The sequence below is a fragment of the Anoplopoma fimbria genome, chromosome 19, assembly GCF_027596085.1.
Source record: "Anoplopoma fimbria isolate UVic2021 breed Golden Eagle Sablefish chromosome 19, Afim_UVic_2022, whole genome shotgun sequence".
NCBI classification, from domain to species: Eukaryota; Metazoa; Chordata; class Actinopteri; order Perciformes; family Anoplopomatidae; genus Anoplopoma; species Anoplopoma fimbria.
Window position 1 is genome coordinate 28,065,748 of NC_072467.1, and position 16,950 is coordinate 28,082,697.

General features: G+C 43.0%; 2 protein-coding genes across 2 annotated transcripts in view; one reads left to right on the forward strand and one right to left on the reverse strand.

The window, feature by feature from the left end:
* Positions 1 to 16,950, reverse strand: part of immp2l (inner mitochondrial membrane peptidase subunit 2) — a 115,133-nt gene that overhangs the window by 27,131 nt on the left and 71,052 nt on the right. The gene's annotated exons all lie outside the window — the stretch shown is intronic.
* LOC129108281 (leucine-rich repeat neuronal protein 3-like) lies at positions 4,470 to 6,587 on the forward strand. Its single transcript, XM_054620016.1, has one exon. The coding sequence runs from the start codon at positions 4,470 to 4,472 to the stop codon at positions 6,585 to 6,587; it is 2,118 nt and encodes a 705-aa protein (XP_054475991.1).

Here is a 16,950-nt window from a genome sequence, read left to right on the forward strand (position 1 = left end):
TGGAGCATCATTTACTAAATGAACATCATGCTGTATTGAAGAAGACTTGAAACTAGAGATTGAGACCATAAACTCATGTTTACAATGTTTACTGAGGGAATAAATCAAGAGAGAAGTAGAGTCATTTTCTCATAGACTTCTATACAACCAGAGGAGTCGCCCCCTGGTGGACAGGAGAGAGAATGCAGCTTTAACACATGAAGCTTTGACTTCATTCAGCAGAACCAGAGGTTGCCGCCTGGTTTGACCAATCAACCCCCGCAAAGCCCCGCCCCTAAAATTCATGTTCTTACAGGAAGTATTTCCCTCTCGACCAGGTCCTTTGTAAAGGGGTAAATGTCCCTTTAACTTATCTTAGACCCTGGTTCCAGTTGTCAAAACATGGCTATAGACACAGTTAGATGGGACCTTTAATCTGCGTCTCCTCAGGAACTGTTTGCTTGATAAAAGATTCACTGTGACATTTTCTCAAAAAGAGTTTTCTCATCTCCAGAGGTTAGACAGCGTTCCTCATTTGTGATCATTCAGTCAGAAGAAATGGAATTCTCGTGATGGCGTCGGGCTGCGTGTAGCTGTGAGCGCTGAATAAAACATGGCGGAGTGGGACCACTTTATGAGATGTCTGCCACATTAGGACCGCAGCCCCACAGCCCTCAGCCTCGCTCTCTGCTGATAAGAAATACATAAATATTTCACATTTGGGCTGCTTTAATCCATCCCCTGAATGTCAATACTCGGCACTTAAAGAGCTCGAGCTGGAAGTCCTGTCGGGTTAAAGAGAGCTGCTCTCTGGTCGGATAATGCATCACTAAATGCTCTTAACAACAACAGGGGATTCTTTCTCCGTCAGTGTGAGCGGGAAAACAGTTCTTCTTCAGGCAATGAGATAAATGCAGACTACGACCTTTCACTTCAGAGGTCCTGGAGTTTCTTGAGGAAACAGCTTTGTGTGATGCTGTGTAGATACTATGAGGAGAGAATCAGACACCGATGAGAGCGATGAGAGCTTCATAACGTACAATTAAGTGGTTTAGTGGACTTCAACAGAGTGAAGTCAAAGCTTCATGTATTAAAGCTGCATTCTCTCTGCTGTCCACCAGGGGGCGACTCCTCTGGTTGTATAGAAGTCTATGAGAAAATGACTCTACTTCTCTCTTGATTTATTCCCTCAGTAAACATTGTAAACATGAGTTTATGGTCTCAATCTTTTGATACAAATCTGGATCTCATTTACATAAAATTGGCTTTCGAGTAAAAGAAAACCTTTAAAACCTGGAAAAGTGGTCAAAGAATCACCATATTTTGCCGAGATATACCCATAACTGTATATGCATGGCATCATGAACATCAGCTGTAAATCTATGCAACCGTGTGTGTGTGTGTGTGTGTGTGTGTGTGTGTGTGTGTGTGTGCATGGAGGTGAAATGAGGGAAGTCGGTGCAGACTCTTTATAATCGGAGGGAAGTGAGTGTGTGAGCATCTCAGAAATAAAAGAGGAGAAATTAAATTAGCGCTCAGCAGCGTCTCATGAGAGCACACTCTCCAACCAAAGGAGAAAACATCCACCATTTAACACTCCATTTAACATTCAAACCACGCTCGCTTCATTAGCATTTAAGTTGTTTTTGTTGTTGCCTAAATACTGTACATTAACGTGTTGTTTCCATCTCTGTGGAGAAGCTATTGCATAATACTACAACGTTGATACAGTACACCTCCTCCTCTCTCTGGGCGACGGAGACGGAGGCCTACGAGGGTTTTAATGAGCTGCATAAGAGAACAACTAAAGAAGGAATGATTGGGAACTGAAGCGATCCATGTAAGGACGAGGACACGCAAATGTAAAGGAAAAAAAACAGTATGTCCAATATCTCCTAATTATATTTTGGAGTTTTTTCAACTTTAGCTGTTTTCATAAAGCTTTTCTCATCCAATACAGAAACAGAGACAGAGAGATGTGGAGGAAATATTCTTAACGTAAGAAAACAAAAATGGAGATGAGGTAGAAGAGTTTGTTCCAACGTTCTTGTCTCGGAGAAGCTTGGATGTAAACGTTTATGTTTCTTCCCTCTGATGATTGCAGAGAGATTTTTAAGGGAATGTTTTGAAATGTTGTTAAAAATAAATGTGATTTGGCACATCTCAACCATCAACTGGTACGAATAAACTCAGCTATGTAAAGAGTAGTTTCATCACATGTTGGCTGTAATCTGCCAGTAAACAGAGATGAAGAAGAAGTTGTAAACCAGGAACACAATAAATCGGCTTGGCCATCAAACCATCTACGGGAGCAAAACGGAGCGAGGTCTTCAAGAAATCATGATTTTTCATGTCACGTTTTAATTGCACTTTCATGTCTGGCATAAAGAGAGAGTTCTCTCAAATGTTGGTGTTTCCATACAGCTATTTGTAATGCAATTCTTCAAAATGAGTATAAACATATGTTTTGAGAGAGAGAGAGAGAGCGAGAGAGATGGTGGAAGTATTCTTAACATAAAGAAAAAGATTACCAAATGGAAAATGCTCCATTTCAAGTACTGCTTTGAATATTTTATTAAAGTAAAAGTAAAATAGAAGGATCAGTTTTGAGCTAAATGTGATATTTATACGTATGTGAGTACAACCTCCTGCTAACAATTCCTCCAAACTAAACGACAGAGACCAACGTGAGTCTTTTGTGATCTGACATCTCTATCATCAAGACGTCTGTCTGTGCTTTTCAAATACACAATTAACCCTCTGATCAGGTTTGGTTGTGTTCAGGGACAAACACTACTCTGGTTTAGGTAATGATTGTGTTTGTACTGAAAGAGGTTTTGCTGCACTATAACAATGCCAGGCTTCTTCTTCATTGTGATCTTACTACGTTAAATAAATACATGAATATATAAATAAAGAACTCCACCATTGAGTGAAGCCCAAGTACCTAAAAAATATTGTTTGCGTATCAAAGCCTGATATCTCTTCTTCTTCTTCTTCATCGTTCATCACTGCTGTTCCTTCATCACCACGAACACACACATTAGTTTATTCAGACTCAATCTCACAAACAGCGTCCTGCTGTTGGAAAAAGCAAAGTGCCGAATGCGTGGGATTTGTCACTAAGCTCTAAAAAGAAAATATATATTTCAGGCATTTTCTATTAGATTTGTTTATCTGTGTGTGTGTGTGTGTGTGTGTGTGTGTGTGTGTGTGTGTGTGTGTGTGTGTGTGTGTGTGTGTGAAAAGTACTGGTAAAAGTATTTGTAGGGAAAATGTTTGGGTCATAAAGTGAGAGAGGAAGTCTTTCAGTTTTGCAAACAGACTTCCATAAACAAGCTAATATATGCGTGAAGTGTCGGAGCTCGTCCTCGTCAGCAGCCGGCTGCTCCAAACTTCACCGACAGCTTCATCTACTGTCGTACACTCTCACCGTGGCTTCTGCACTCAAGGTCACAAATTAATCAAAACGTCAATACGTGCAGTCGACATAGGCAAAAAGCCCGCTGTAGACCCGTCACCTGTACCAACAACATTGATTCGGCGCCTCATGAATTATGCAAATAAAAAAGCAGCCGAGCAGGCGCGGCGAGCTCGTTTCCACAGATATTTCTGGAGATCTACAAATCCTCCAGGTTGTGTGCAAACTGTCGACATGCTGTTTTGTGTGGGCGCTTTTGAAGTGTGCACAGGTGCAATGTTCACGGCAGAAGAGAGGTTCAGGGGCGGTGGTGAAGCTCTGTTAATTACAACGTGAGGGGAAAAAAAAGTGGGAGCATGCAATGTTTTGCCTTTTGATTCAAAAAACTTTTCAGTCTCATCTCAGAGCTCCTTCTTTTCTATCTTATGTTACTACTTTGACTGAAAAAGCAATAAAAAGAACATCAGTCAGCTCTTTCGCCCTTCAGTCGTACAAAGAGACTCAAAAGTACCACATTTTAGATTCAAACCTGTGAGGAAATATACATAAGGTCAAGTTAAACATAACTTACAATTCCGACGGTGCGAGAAAAAGCAATAAAATCAAATGAGGCGGAAAGGGCTTAATAAGTTTCAATATTCGCAAATGTCAATATGCCTTCATAGCTCATCGGTGTTATATTGGCCTTTTTTTCTCTCTCCTGTCTCCACAGATGGAAGCTGACGTGGGTGACAGCGACGGAGGATAATAATGATGGAAGACAGCCGGAGCCACAGGATTCCTCCACCGCCCCTCTGCTGCACAGCGCCGCTCCCTGAAGGATACGCCGACCTTGACATATCACCAGCGTGCATGACAACCTGGCACGGACCGAACTGAGAGAGTTGCCTCTCTTTGCCAACAGCTGCAAAAGACAACAGGGCCAAAGCTTCAGGGACCGGGGCGTCAGCGGGAAATCCACTCTGTCTCGCTGCAGAAACAAATGAGCTTTTATTTGTGAAGTTAACAGCGCTAACAGCTGACTCCGTAAGGGCCAATTACTGGCTGAAGGGACTACGAGGGGGCCAAGATGAAGGAGACAGCGGTTGTGGCTTGTTTGCTGGCGGAGCTGTCTCTGGCTGCTTTTGTTCTGGCCTCTGAGGGGTCCGATCGCTGCCCCGCTTTGTGTCGATGTGAGATACGACCCTGGTTCTCGCCCAGCTCTATTTACAGCGAGGCCGCCACAGTGGACTGTAACGACTTGGGCCTGTCGGTGCTGCCGGAGAGACTCCCCTCAGAAACACAGGTGCTGCTGCTGCAGACAAACAACATCGTTAATGTGGAGAAAACTTTGGATTACTTGGCCAACATCACTGAAATCGACTTGTCTCAGAATAACATTTCCTCGGTGAGCGATGTTTGTCTGGGGTCTCTCCCCCGGCTGCTGTCTCTCCACATGGAGGAGAACTGGATTCAGGAGCTGTCTGACAGCTGCCTCACTTCCTTGCCCAACCTGCAGGAGTTCTACATCAACCACAACCTGATTTTCTCCATCACCCCCGCAGCGTTCAAGGGCCTGTCCAGGCTGCTGAGGCTCCATCTCAATTCCAATCGACTGACAAGCATCAACAGCCAGTGGTTCCAGCATCTGCCCCACCTGGAGATATTGATGTTGGGAGAAAACCCCATCATTGAGCTGTCAGACATGAACTTCAAACCCCTGGCGAACCTCCGGAGCCTCGTGCTTGCCAAGATGAATCTGACTGAAATGCCGGAAAATGCTCTAGTTGGCCTTGAGAACTTGGAGAGCCTCTCGTTCTTTGACAACCTGCTCAGTTGTGTCCCCCGAGCGGCGTTGACAAGAGTCCAGAATTTGAAGTTTCTGGATTTGAATAAGAACCCCATTGAGAGGATCCAGAGAGGGGACTTCATGGACATGATGCATCTCAAGGAGCTCGGCATCAACAGCATGCCGGAGCTCGTCTCCATCGACAGCTTTGCCCTGAACAACCTGCCGGAGCTGACGAAAATCGAGGCCACCAACAACCCCCGGCTGTCCTACATCCACCCGAGGGCCTTCCACAAGCTCCCCAGGCTGGAGACCCTGATGCTGAACAGCAACGCTCTGAGCGCGCTCCACCGCGGCACCGTGGAGTCCCTACCCAACCTCAGAGAGGTCAGCCTGCACAGCAACCCCATCCGCTGCGACTGCGTCATCCGCTGGGTCAACATGAACCGGACCGCCATTCGGTTCATGGAGCCCGACTCCTTGTTCTGTGTGGAGCCTCCGGAGTACCAAGGCCAGCACGTCCGACAGGTGCACTTCAGGGAGATGACGGAGATCTGCCTTCCTCTGATCTCACCGAGGAGCCTCCCGGATCGGGTCGAAGTCGGCAAAGGGAGGTCTGTGTCGCTGCACTGCCGGGCGTTTGGTGAACCAGAGCCTGAGATCTTCTGGGTGACGCCGTCGGGTGACAGGGTTCTACCCGGGAGCGTGTCCGATAAGTACTACATGCACCCCGAGGGAACCTTTGACCTCTACGATGCCACGGAGCAGGAAGCAGGCTCGTACACCTGCATCGCCCACAATCTTGTCGGGGCGGACCTGAAGTCTGTGATGGTTGCTGTAGACGGATACATCGCCCAGCGTTTAGATCAACCGCTACAGGTTTACATCACATCTGTCCAGTCTCATTCTGTCCGGGTTTCCTGGGAGAGCACGGGGGGGTTGGTATCACGACTAAATTGGTCAGTTTTAGCCCAGGGCAGCGGCCTTTTGATGCCATTCACAGCCAGGCTTCCCGCTGATGTCAAAGAGTACCACATCAAACAGCTGAAGCCCTCCACCTGCTACCAGGTTTGCGTTCAGGTCACTGCGGCTCAGCCTGGATTCAGCAGGGACTGTGTCAATGTGACCACAAAGGAGGCGGCCACCCCGAGGGGGACAACTGAGAACTGGGACGGTCTTGTGATGGCGTCTTGCGCTGTGTTTTTTATCGTGGTTGCCGTGGCTTGCTCCGTCATCTATACCTCTATGTACAGCCAAGTGTTTTACAGGAAACTGATTTCAGACCCGGCTGAGACGCTGCTCATTCCCAGCACTCATAACTCCTCCTCTTCTTCTTCTTCTTCTTCTTTCCTGGAATTCGGTGTGTCTGGGATCAAGGTGAGGGCTACTGTAATAGACTTACCGGATGACTCCATGTAAGAAATGTCCTTGTCTGTAAAAGCACTTTGGGATTAAGCAAAGATGAAGAGTGATGGAAGCTGGACAATGTAATTTACAAGCCCTCTTTTAAAAGACTGATGGGACACTTTGCACTGGAACTCAGCTGGGTGTCATCAGAGGAACATTCAGAAACATTTAACATAAATGGCTAAAAGCAGAGACTATTTTGTATTTCAAACTTGTGTCATTATAACAAGCTTAATCAGGCAGATGCCTTGACTATAATCTACAAGGCTACCGCTCATTCATGCAGTGCAACCAGAGGAAAGCACAGCAGAGGAACTATTCTGTCTTAAATACTTTGTTGAAGACGGCTTTGATGTCTGCAAAAAAATGAAAAAAAGCATTTTCTTTGCTGTGTTACGTTAAACGGTGCCAAGCGAAGATGGTTTATAATAACAGAAGAAAAAAACAATATTGTTAGTCTAGTGTACAATCAATGATTATAATGTATACAATTTTATGAACAAATACATTTTTTCATTAAACCTGTGTGGTGTCTTATAACTCCAATCTTTTCTCTTTATATTTTGACAACTAAACATGTCTGCAATTATGTCTATTGCCACAAAAAAAGCCTCTTTCAAATGCAAAAATAGTCATTTGTATGGATGCGGTTCATAAATCTTGTCAGACTCATACAGCAGCAGTATGTGTGAGGTCTGCTGTAGACAAACACAATTACAGCAGCCGCCCTTCAAGGCAGGTGCTCTAACAGTGTTAGGGAAATGCAATGCAATCTCAAACTGTTTGTTTATGTGTGTGTGAATGTGTGTGTGTGTGTGTGTGTGTGTAAAGAGCGAGGACATCGGCAAACCCATTGACTTTGAATTGCATTATATTCCCTTTCATTAAAAATCCAATATGGATCCCCAACACAAACCTCAGCGAGGTGATGAATCGGCGTCACGCCCAAACTGATGGGAGGCATTTATCAGCGGGACTCCGTCATAGATCAACCCGGTTTCAGCACCTTGGACAGGGCTTTTAGAGCGCGGCCATTCGTCACGCCACCGGAGCTAAAATATGACCCATTAGAGGCGGGTAGTGGATAGGTCAGCAGGAACGCCGCGCCCGAGCCATCCTCTTCCCCCGTGTGACCCTGGAGAGACACAACGCCGCCGTCGGAGGAACAGCTCAGCAACTATGGGGCTCGTTTGTTAAGCGCCTCGAGAGGGGGTGGAAGGGGAGAAAAGACAAATGGACCACAAGAACCAGGACAAAGTACCTTCAGTCCCAAACAGGACAGCGAACGACGCCTCAGAGCGCCGATGTTACTGATGTGCTGTCGACTCCCGTACGAGTTAACCCGGGTTCATTAGAGAGTCTGCCGCTTCTACAGTGAAAAGCATTCTGGGTATATTTACTTTTGACAGTTCAAAACATCTATTATGGTGCATATTTTAGCTTTACTTCCTGTATTTTAAGACATAAATCTAAATTTGACTGCATTTAGGTTTATTGGTCGGACTTCAACTCATGACCTCAGTATTTTATTTTAAGTCCTGGCTGCAGCTCTTTATTCATTATGAGAAAAATACACAAAACATTTCTAATATCTTTCATTTTCCTTCTTTCCTTCCTCACTTCTTTCCTTTCCTTTTTATGTGTCCTTTGTCTCATCGTCCTGACCTTATTCCTCTTCACTCCCTCTTCATCTTCTTCCTTTCATTTATTTCGTTACCTTGTTTATTCTTTCCTTTTTTTATCTAACTTTGTCTTTGCTGCTTCTACAGTGAAAAGCATTCTGGGTATTTAGGAGAGCTGCATGAAGAAGGGAAGGATTATATAAAGGAGATGACTTGTCGTTTTAGAGGCTTTATCCGGCCTCACCTGTGCTTCTGGGTTCAACTCTGGTTCACCCCCCCGCTGAGTGAAGGAAATGTCAACGTGTAATCCTCACAGCAGAAACAAAATAAAAATAGGAACATCTCACTCGCTTTCAAACTCAGAATATAAAAGCAAACTCACAACCAAAAGAAAGAAATGAAAGCTTTCTCAATGTGAGTAATTGCTCGCTGCTGAGGGCGCACACACAGTAAGTCATGGCAGATCCAGACGAGGGAATAGAACAGGAACAGTTTTAGCATCACACAAACCAACTGAAAGGTTAAATAAAATCCAAACGGTGAAATTGAAACCAGGACTGGAATCTGCATCGTCAGGAAAGCAAGAACACGAACAGAACAAAACCTCGCTAGCGCCGCGAAGTAATGACAATTCTCTCAGAGGCTCACTAGTAATGGGACTGAACGTGTAAAGCGTGTTCTGAGGATCGCAATAAATAAAAAGGTCAAAAAAAGGTTATTTAAATCAAAATGGTTTCATCTGAGGAGCATGAACGAGCTCTGCAAATTTCACTGCAACTGTGCGATTAGTTTATCTTGAAATGTCTTGTGTGGAAAGTTTACATTTTGGACAGAAATGTGATGATGCTCAGTGAGGTTCAGGGGTCATGGTACATTTAGTTGTAATCATCTGGGGACCATGAATATCCAAAACAGTTTGGGGTGGAAATCCGCTATTTTAATTTCTGAATATGTGTAAGCAGAAACCTCATGTTGTTTTCAAAATGTAAAGCTTCATCCTCAGGAGAGCATGAATATGCTCAGTTAATTTAATTTTAGATTTGAACACTAGATTGTTATATTTGTTCATCTGGGGACCATGAATATCCGAAACAGTTTCGGGGGGATATCAGCTATCAGTTTTTATTTATTTATTATTATCCAAATATGTTTGAGTGAGGTGCAAGTACACAGCTTATATCTGTTTAAAATGGAGGGGTTCATACTCTGGGGATCATGAATGCGCTCAGTTATTGAAATGCCACATCTGCACACTAGATTGTGATATTTCCTGTGTTAAAGTGAACGTTTTGGGACTACAGTAAAAGTCAGGAAGTCTCCAAAAACATTAGGAATCATCATCTGGGGATCATGAATATCCTCTGAAAATTTAGTGATGATCGAAATTGCTTGAAACAGACTGAATAAAAGAGAAACTGTTGAGACTTCTACACACCAGGGGAGTTTTTTCTGTGAGATAAATTTGCATGTTGATATATGGTTTGTTGTGTTGTATTTCCCATGAATACTCACAGAACGCAAATATTAAAAAGCAGATTTTGGGGGGGGGAACTCCGTTGTCCGAACCAAGTAGGAAAACTTCATTACTCCTTTTAACCTTGATGAGATCCACTACTTCTGTTCTTACCTTTCACAATAAAAGCCCTGAACACAAATTAGTCACAATGACGATTTTGCGTTTTCATGTTTTTACATCACGCTCCCGGTGTGTAAAGGCCTTTGAACTTTATCAAAATAGTTGACAGTGATATTTGGGATACCAGATCACATAAATCCAATACATATCATCGAGCACATTACTTATTTCCATCCACTCCCATTAAATAACAGCTGTATTTGCATGGCTACACATTTCAAAGACGATCTAAATAACTTCCAGAGCGTCCCATCTCACGTTTCTGTTACCGATCCAATTAACAACAAAAATTAAGGAGTCATTAATTCTCCAGATATTCTCACACCAGTGCAGGAAGCTACTAATATCCCCCCCGCACGCCTGCTCATCAGAATGGATGATGTTAATAAAAGACTGTGCGTGTTTGTGTTGCGTCCTTCAGCGACAGCCAATCAGAGGTGGGCGTCGCTCCGCTGCAGACGTGATTAACTCACCGATGGTTTTCCCTCACAGAATCACACACCTGCTCGTTAATACCGAAGACGACGGGCAAAGAGTTTACGATCGTCTCGGCAACCGGATGATGATGTATGTGGGGAGACGGGGGGAATTAAGCCGACGTTTCTGACCGTCACTCAGGATTATTGGAGACGGGAAAACACTAATTTATCCAAAGGACGTAAATGCACGTGCAGTGTGAAGTTTTGTATTTCCACTGGAGTTTCAGGTCCCATGGAGGAAACGGAGGTCATGACATCTGCACTCTTTTTTTCTTGTGATTTGGGGCTTTAAACAACTGTTGGCATGTTTGCATTTGATGTTAAAACATCTATTATGGTGTATATTTAAGGTTTACTTCCTGTATTATAAGACATACATTTTAATTGGACTGCTTTTAGGTTTATTGGTCGGACTTCAACTCATGACCTCAGTATTTTATTTTTAAAGTCCTGGCTGCAGCTCTTTATTCATCATGAGAAAAATACACAAAACATTTCTAATATCTTTCTTTTATCTTATTTCCTTCCTCCCTTCTGTCCTTCCTTGCAGCCTTTCCTTTTTATGTGTCCTTTGTCTCACCTTCCTGACCTTATTCCTCTCCGCTCCCTCTTCATCTTCTTCCTTTTATTTCTTTCGTTACCTTGTTTATTCTTTCCTTTTTGTCAAACAAGTAAACTTTTACTTCTGATACTTTCATTGTGTGCCAGATTTGAGTTCTTAAACGTGATTAATCCATTAATTAAATCCAGATCGTTGTGATATACTTTGCAACTGAATGATGATATCTGTGAGGTTCATCCAGTCATTTCTAAACTCCACATATAACTTCACATATAATCAGTCATTCGTTTTTCCTCTAAATGTCTGACAGCGAAGCAGTCGGCAGAGACAACATGTGCAATTAAAAACATCCCAAAATCAAAGTGACAATTTCCATGCAGAGAGTCAGAAACTGCACCACCAGGATGAGCTGCAGGGAGAAGAGCTTCACACACGCTGGAATGTTTTCTACTATCAGCCACTTTGCTTTAAGGTTGTGCATTAATGAGCTGACTCAATGGGCTCTTTGTAGCAGCAGGATTCAAACCCCCGAGGTTCTGGATCCACTTCACTCGTCTACCGGCGATGTGAGCGCGGCTTCGGCTACTCGACGGCGGAGGAAAAAAAAAAAAAAAAACCTTCCTTTGCTGCTGCAGAACGGCTCCTCTCGGTTTGTTTGAGCAAAAAAACCAAAAGGTGGTGATGATGCAACGGCGGACTCATCAAAGACTGAAGCACAGCGAGGAGATAAAACCAAAGAAACAAACCCGGCCGCCGAGCTTAATGAGCTCCGACTGCACGTTGGTTCCCAGCAGAACCATCTCCGCAGTCGTTTTATACTCGATTACATGAACGCTGTTTACCCGCCACTCCTCCTCTTTTTTCATTTCCTGCTAATAATCCATGAACACAGCCTAACGATCCCGGCTGAAGTGAACTAATACCTCTCATTACGACGCTTACGCTTTAGTCCTATTTCTCTGCTACACGTTAGCGGGTAAGATGAACTCAGCGGGAGAGCAATACTATTTTTTCTCATGAATTATTACCCCATTACAAACATTTGGAGTTTGGGCCGGGCTCCGCGGCTCGTTGCTCGCTGTAAGTAAAACCAGAAACACATTTATCCAGCTCTCCTCATGCACATCCTCCGGGGCTTCTGGGTAATTATTCTCCTGCTCACCGGCCCATTAGACTAAAACAACATCGCTGACTTTGGGTGATCTTGGAGCATACAGCCTTTTTGAGCTACACAGAAACAGACAAATAGACAAAAAAATCAGAGGTCCAAGAAGAAAAAAGGATAAACATTAACTATTTTGTACACAGAAATATAAAAATGCAAAAGTATATATATGAACATAAAAAACACAAAAACACAAAAAACAACGACAATGAAGAAATTGAGTAATGAAGAAGACGAGTGTAACCCAGAGACAAACCAACCTCCACTATGATGAGGGATTGTAATCATCTGTAAACTCATACCTCATATTCATCAACTACTTTATTACCTTTGTACGAGCCCTGTAAATTAAGAAGTCAAGTATTACGTTATTAAATGTACTATAAAGAAACATAAGGTTGAAAATCCTGTAAACTATTTAATTTGGCTGGAAAATATTTACTCAAGTGTAGATTTTTAAGACCTCCTGCTTCTAAAGAATCTTAAAACGAAGCACACGTTGGCTTCACTACCACGAGTAAAAACTAAGCTTCAGTTGGAAACATCCACTGTGTGTTTTAGTGTTCTTCATACTGCCTCGTTCATGGTTACACAGAGAGGTGTTCCTACGAATGCTGGAAGAGACCAGTCTGAATCCTGACATAATGCAGTACTTATGAAGTGAGATCCAGCTGGAAGCCCCAGAGAGAGAGTGGATCTTGAATTATTATAATATCTAACATCACAGCTATCTCCACAGTAAAGAGGGACTCAACAGCTGGATTAACATCTTTATTAAAAAAGCAGTTCTGTCCTTGAGTGTGAGAAGGTTTATTCATGAGACATTTCTTTACTCATATTAGTCCCCTTTCTTTTCCCTTGTTTTTGGGCTACACCATCTTTGAACTCAAACTTTATTTTTAACTAGACAGCTGTAAAGTTTCATGACGCCTGTGGCACCATAAAGTTGGTGAAATCTGTGCAGACAAAGAAATAAATACTCTGCAGAGTTCTTAAAACTCTCTCTGTGGTAGTTTCTGCTGCAACTCATTTGAAGGTGTTTAAACCCAGCAGCAAGCTATAGGATGAGCATCATACTATACATATATGTGCATTATACCACTACAATAAAAAACGACTATTAGTTAAAATACTTATAGTTAAAATGTATAAATAAATGTAGTATTAATGCTAGAGTAACACACATTACACAGTTGAATTATCGCACCAATTGAACTATAAAGTCAGTGATGCACAGTTAAAAATACATAATAAATCATGGGGCTATATACCCAGAAATATAATTTGTATTCAAATATACAACACTTTGACAACGGACATGAATATATTTAAACCCAAATACAATGCCTTTACTTTAAGTTGTTAACATCTGTATGACAATATTAGTCAGTATTAAATACCTAAATATTCATACTGGGTTTTTGCACAGAACCAACACGGCATTGTTTGTGAAAAGTAAGAGCTGCAGGTTGACTCTCGGTTTTAAAACCTGCTTCTACTCCCCAATAAGTGTTAAACTAAATATGGCCGACCCTTCATGTGAACGTGCAAACAGAGCGTAAAGGGGCTGGTTTGGTTTCTAATTGGACCTAGGTGTCTCCAGGACCACATGTTGCCATGACGACTCAAAACACAAACTCACAAGGTAAAAAAACAACATTAACGAGGCCGGATTAGGACCCGACTAGTGTGTTTCCATGGTTACTTGTTTATCTGGTTATCTGATAACAAAACTTATTGGTTTCTTCAAGGCCACAGAGGAACCTCCTCCTCAAACACCTGAACCCAAAACAAGAACAAAAGAAAGAGAAACGTGTCCAAACATCTCCTCTGTGAAGGACGTCCCAGTTTCACCCAGCTCCCCATGAGCCTTGTCCTGGTTCTGCAAAGCTGGTCGAATCAGAGCTCCACTGGATTCAAACACCAGACTACCAGAGGCTTTCATGGACTCCACCTGAGTCCGACAGCAAAACAGCCTCAGGTCTAAATAAAAAAGAAATGGAAGGAAATCTCCTGTAATCCCGCCAGCAAACGATGTAAACGCCTGCAGGGGTTCTGACCACAACTCTGAGAAAGTGAACTAAAAAACGAGGAGAAAGATGAAGACGTTGATCCTCGTTTGCTTCATTAGCGGCGTATCAGAGAAATCCTGATGTGAGGAGGAACGGTTGACTAACGAGCCCGTGGTTTATTACCTGTGGATCCCTGACCTCTATGTGATCCTTTCATCTCTCATGCTCCTCATGGCTGCCATCAGCGGCGGATGTGGAGGTGTGGTCTCGCTCCAGGAGACCCTCAACTCCCTCTGCCTCCGCCGAACGGCTGCTCATTACACATTCTGTAATGAATAATTCACCTTTTTCCTAATCACCCAGTAAGCTGCTTCATTTAAAACGCTGGCTTCCTCCTCGTGCAGCGATTAGAGCCGGGAGCCGAGGTGAGGGAGGCAGATTAGAGGGAAATGAAGAGAGCGGGGCTTTGGAGAGCAGTCGGCTCCGCTCATTACCGCTCGGCTAAATGACATCGCCATGCACAGCAGAAGTCTGCCCGGCAACTGTTTCCATCATGGGGAGAAGTAGCGCCACTCTTGTGCTGTGTTGAGCAAATTTTGGAGCGCAGCGATTCCACACAAAGTCAATGCAAAGACGTGAATGGATGTATAAATGTATGTGTATGAGCCATATGGTACAAACAATAATGACACTGCCGTATTTATGGCTATATGACGGTATTTTGAATGTTACAATGTTAGCATAGCCTGGCACCAATCAATCCAAACTCCATTGAGAAATCAAGAAATGCATTTGCTTGTCTTGTGGACAGAACTACCGAAACATAATTTCAGACTTTTTACAAATCAGCATAGTTATTGTGGCCTCTTTATAATCTGTTACAGCAATTCAATCAGGTTATATTTGCTTATTTTGGGTTCATACAGCTGTAGAAAAACAAGCCAACATTTCCGGGTGATGTTCCGTTATGAACCCAGACACGACGGAGTTTAGTTTCTCGGGATATCTGGGACTGTGCAAAGGAGCAATGGTGGTCATTTCAGCAGTGATTGATGAAACTATGTCAAAGTGTCTAGTACGAACAAACTGAAATCATCAAACTCCTGTGAGCCGTAGAGCTTTTCCTTTTGACAATAATAGCTTCTCTGATGGATGTATTCATGTCTCAAGTCGAGCTTTTACGAGTGCATATAGCTGTGGATGTTTCAGCGCTGCAGCACCGTGTACACATGCGTCTGAGCATGAAAGCTTTTTAAAAGCACAGATCCTAGCTGGTCCGTCTCCAACGCAGCCTCCGCACTGATGTCGCTCATTCTGATGAAGCTCGGAGGAGAGTGCTTCGGTCTAAATTATTCCTCTGTGGAAGGTTTATACTGGGAGGCTTCAACCGACCCATCGACAGAAGGCTGTGGTTATGAATGGGAAACTGGCTGAGTGTGAAGCCGAGCTGAAAGAGAGTTTCTCAGGCGGAACAATAACCGTTGTAAAAATACACAAGAGTCCGTAGGTTGTTGAGAAGTGACACGAATAGAGCCAGAGAGAGAGGGTTCAAACTCTGCTTACTTATCACCGTTGCACAGCAGGAAGTGGGAGTGAAGATATTAAACCTGAAATCAGGTTGAAAATAAACCATTTAGATTTTTGAGCGTTCGTAGCTTAGTCCACAAAATAATTTCTTGTGTAATCCATGTAATCATGAACGAGGAAATATAAAGACCTCAAAAGCCTCACAGGGAGGGAGGGGAGGTGGATCGCACCAACAAACAGAGACCGAACGAACAATGTGCGTTCCCCATGTGAAACGTTGATTCATTTGTCACGTAACTTGCGTACTTCAGAAACAGCAGGTTATTTTAACCCCAAAAACAATATTTTACTAAACCTAAGTGTATTTTTGTTATGTAAACCTAACTAAGTTGTTTCCTGTGAAAACCGAAGTTTATTTTGAAAAGACTGTATGCATGTTAAGAGCTGAAATTGACACGTGATGCAAACTTTAAAAAAAATTAAGAATAACTTAAGTTAAAATATTATACAAACCGTTAAGTTGCATAATTAAAACTGTGAAAAATGCCACAAAAAAAAATGTATGCAAAAAAGTATTGCTGCTTCAAACAAAAGGACTCAAAAATGTCCTCAACCTAATTTATTGGCGTCTGCACAGAAACCACAGAAAAATGTCTCAAGCCACATTTGTATTTTCCACTTGTACGGTCGCTGACCGGCTGACGTTGAATCGTGACGAGGAAATGTTTTGATCTTTTCTACTCCTTACAGGTTTTTCCTCGCAGCACACCAACATTTTCAAAGCTACTCAAAGTTAACAATTTTCCTCAACCACCCTCGTCTGCATAGTAAGATAATGTTGGACAGCTTTAGCCGTGCAGACACTCTTAACCCTCGTGGAGGCAGCAAACATGAATCAAGCTTTACAGTAAGCTAGCAGGATTCAACTTCTGTTCACTACGATGCTGTAAATCTGTGACAACGAAGCTCATCGGCCTGAAAAAACAATAAAAAAATGACTCGGATCAGACTGGAGGCTTCAACGCTGATGAGCAAACCTGTCATAGTCTGAGAGATCAAACTATCCATTTATATCCCCTTAAATCTGTTATTTATTAGGTAAGAGTCCGGCTGAACAAAGACAGAAGTCAAAGCCGCCGTTCTCTTTGTTCAACCGTTCAAACAGAAGCGGCGTCTCTGAACACGAGCCGTCCTGCCGCCTGAGCAGGGCTAACTGATGTAAGAGACCTCTACAGAGAGGAAGCAGCCAGGGGAACCAGCATCTCTGATATCTGTATCAAACTGCAGGGGAAAGAAATCAATCCCTTTATTGAGAAAAAAAAAAAAATTAAAGAGCCGACCAGGAAGCAACGCTGAAAGCCCAGAAGACACA

Coding starts and splice junctions, on each gene's coding strand:
- LOC129108281 (XM_054620016.1), top strand. CDS start 4,470: ATGAAGGAGACAGCGGTTGTGGCTTGTTTGCTGGCGGAGCTGTCTCTG.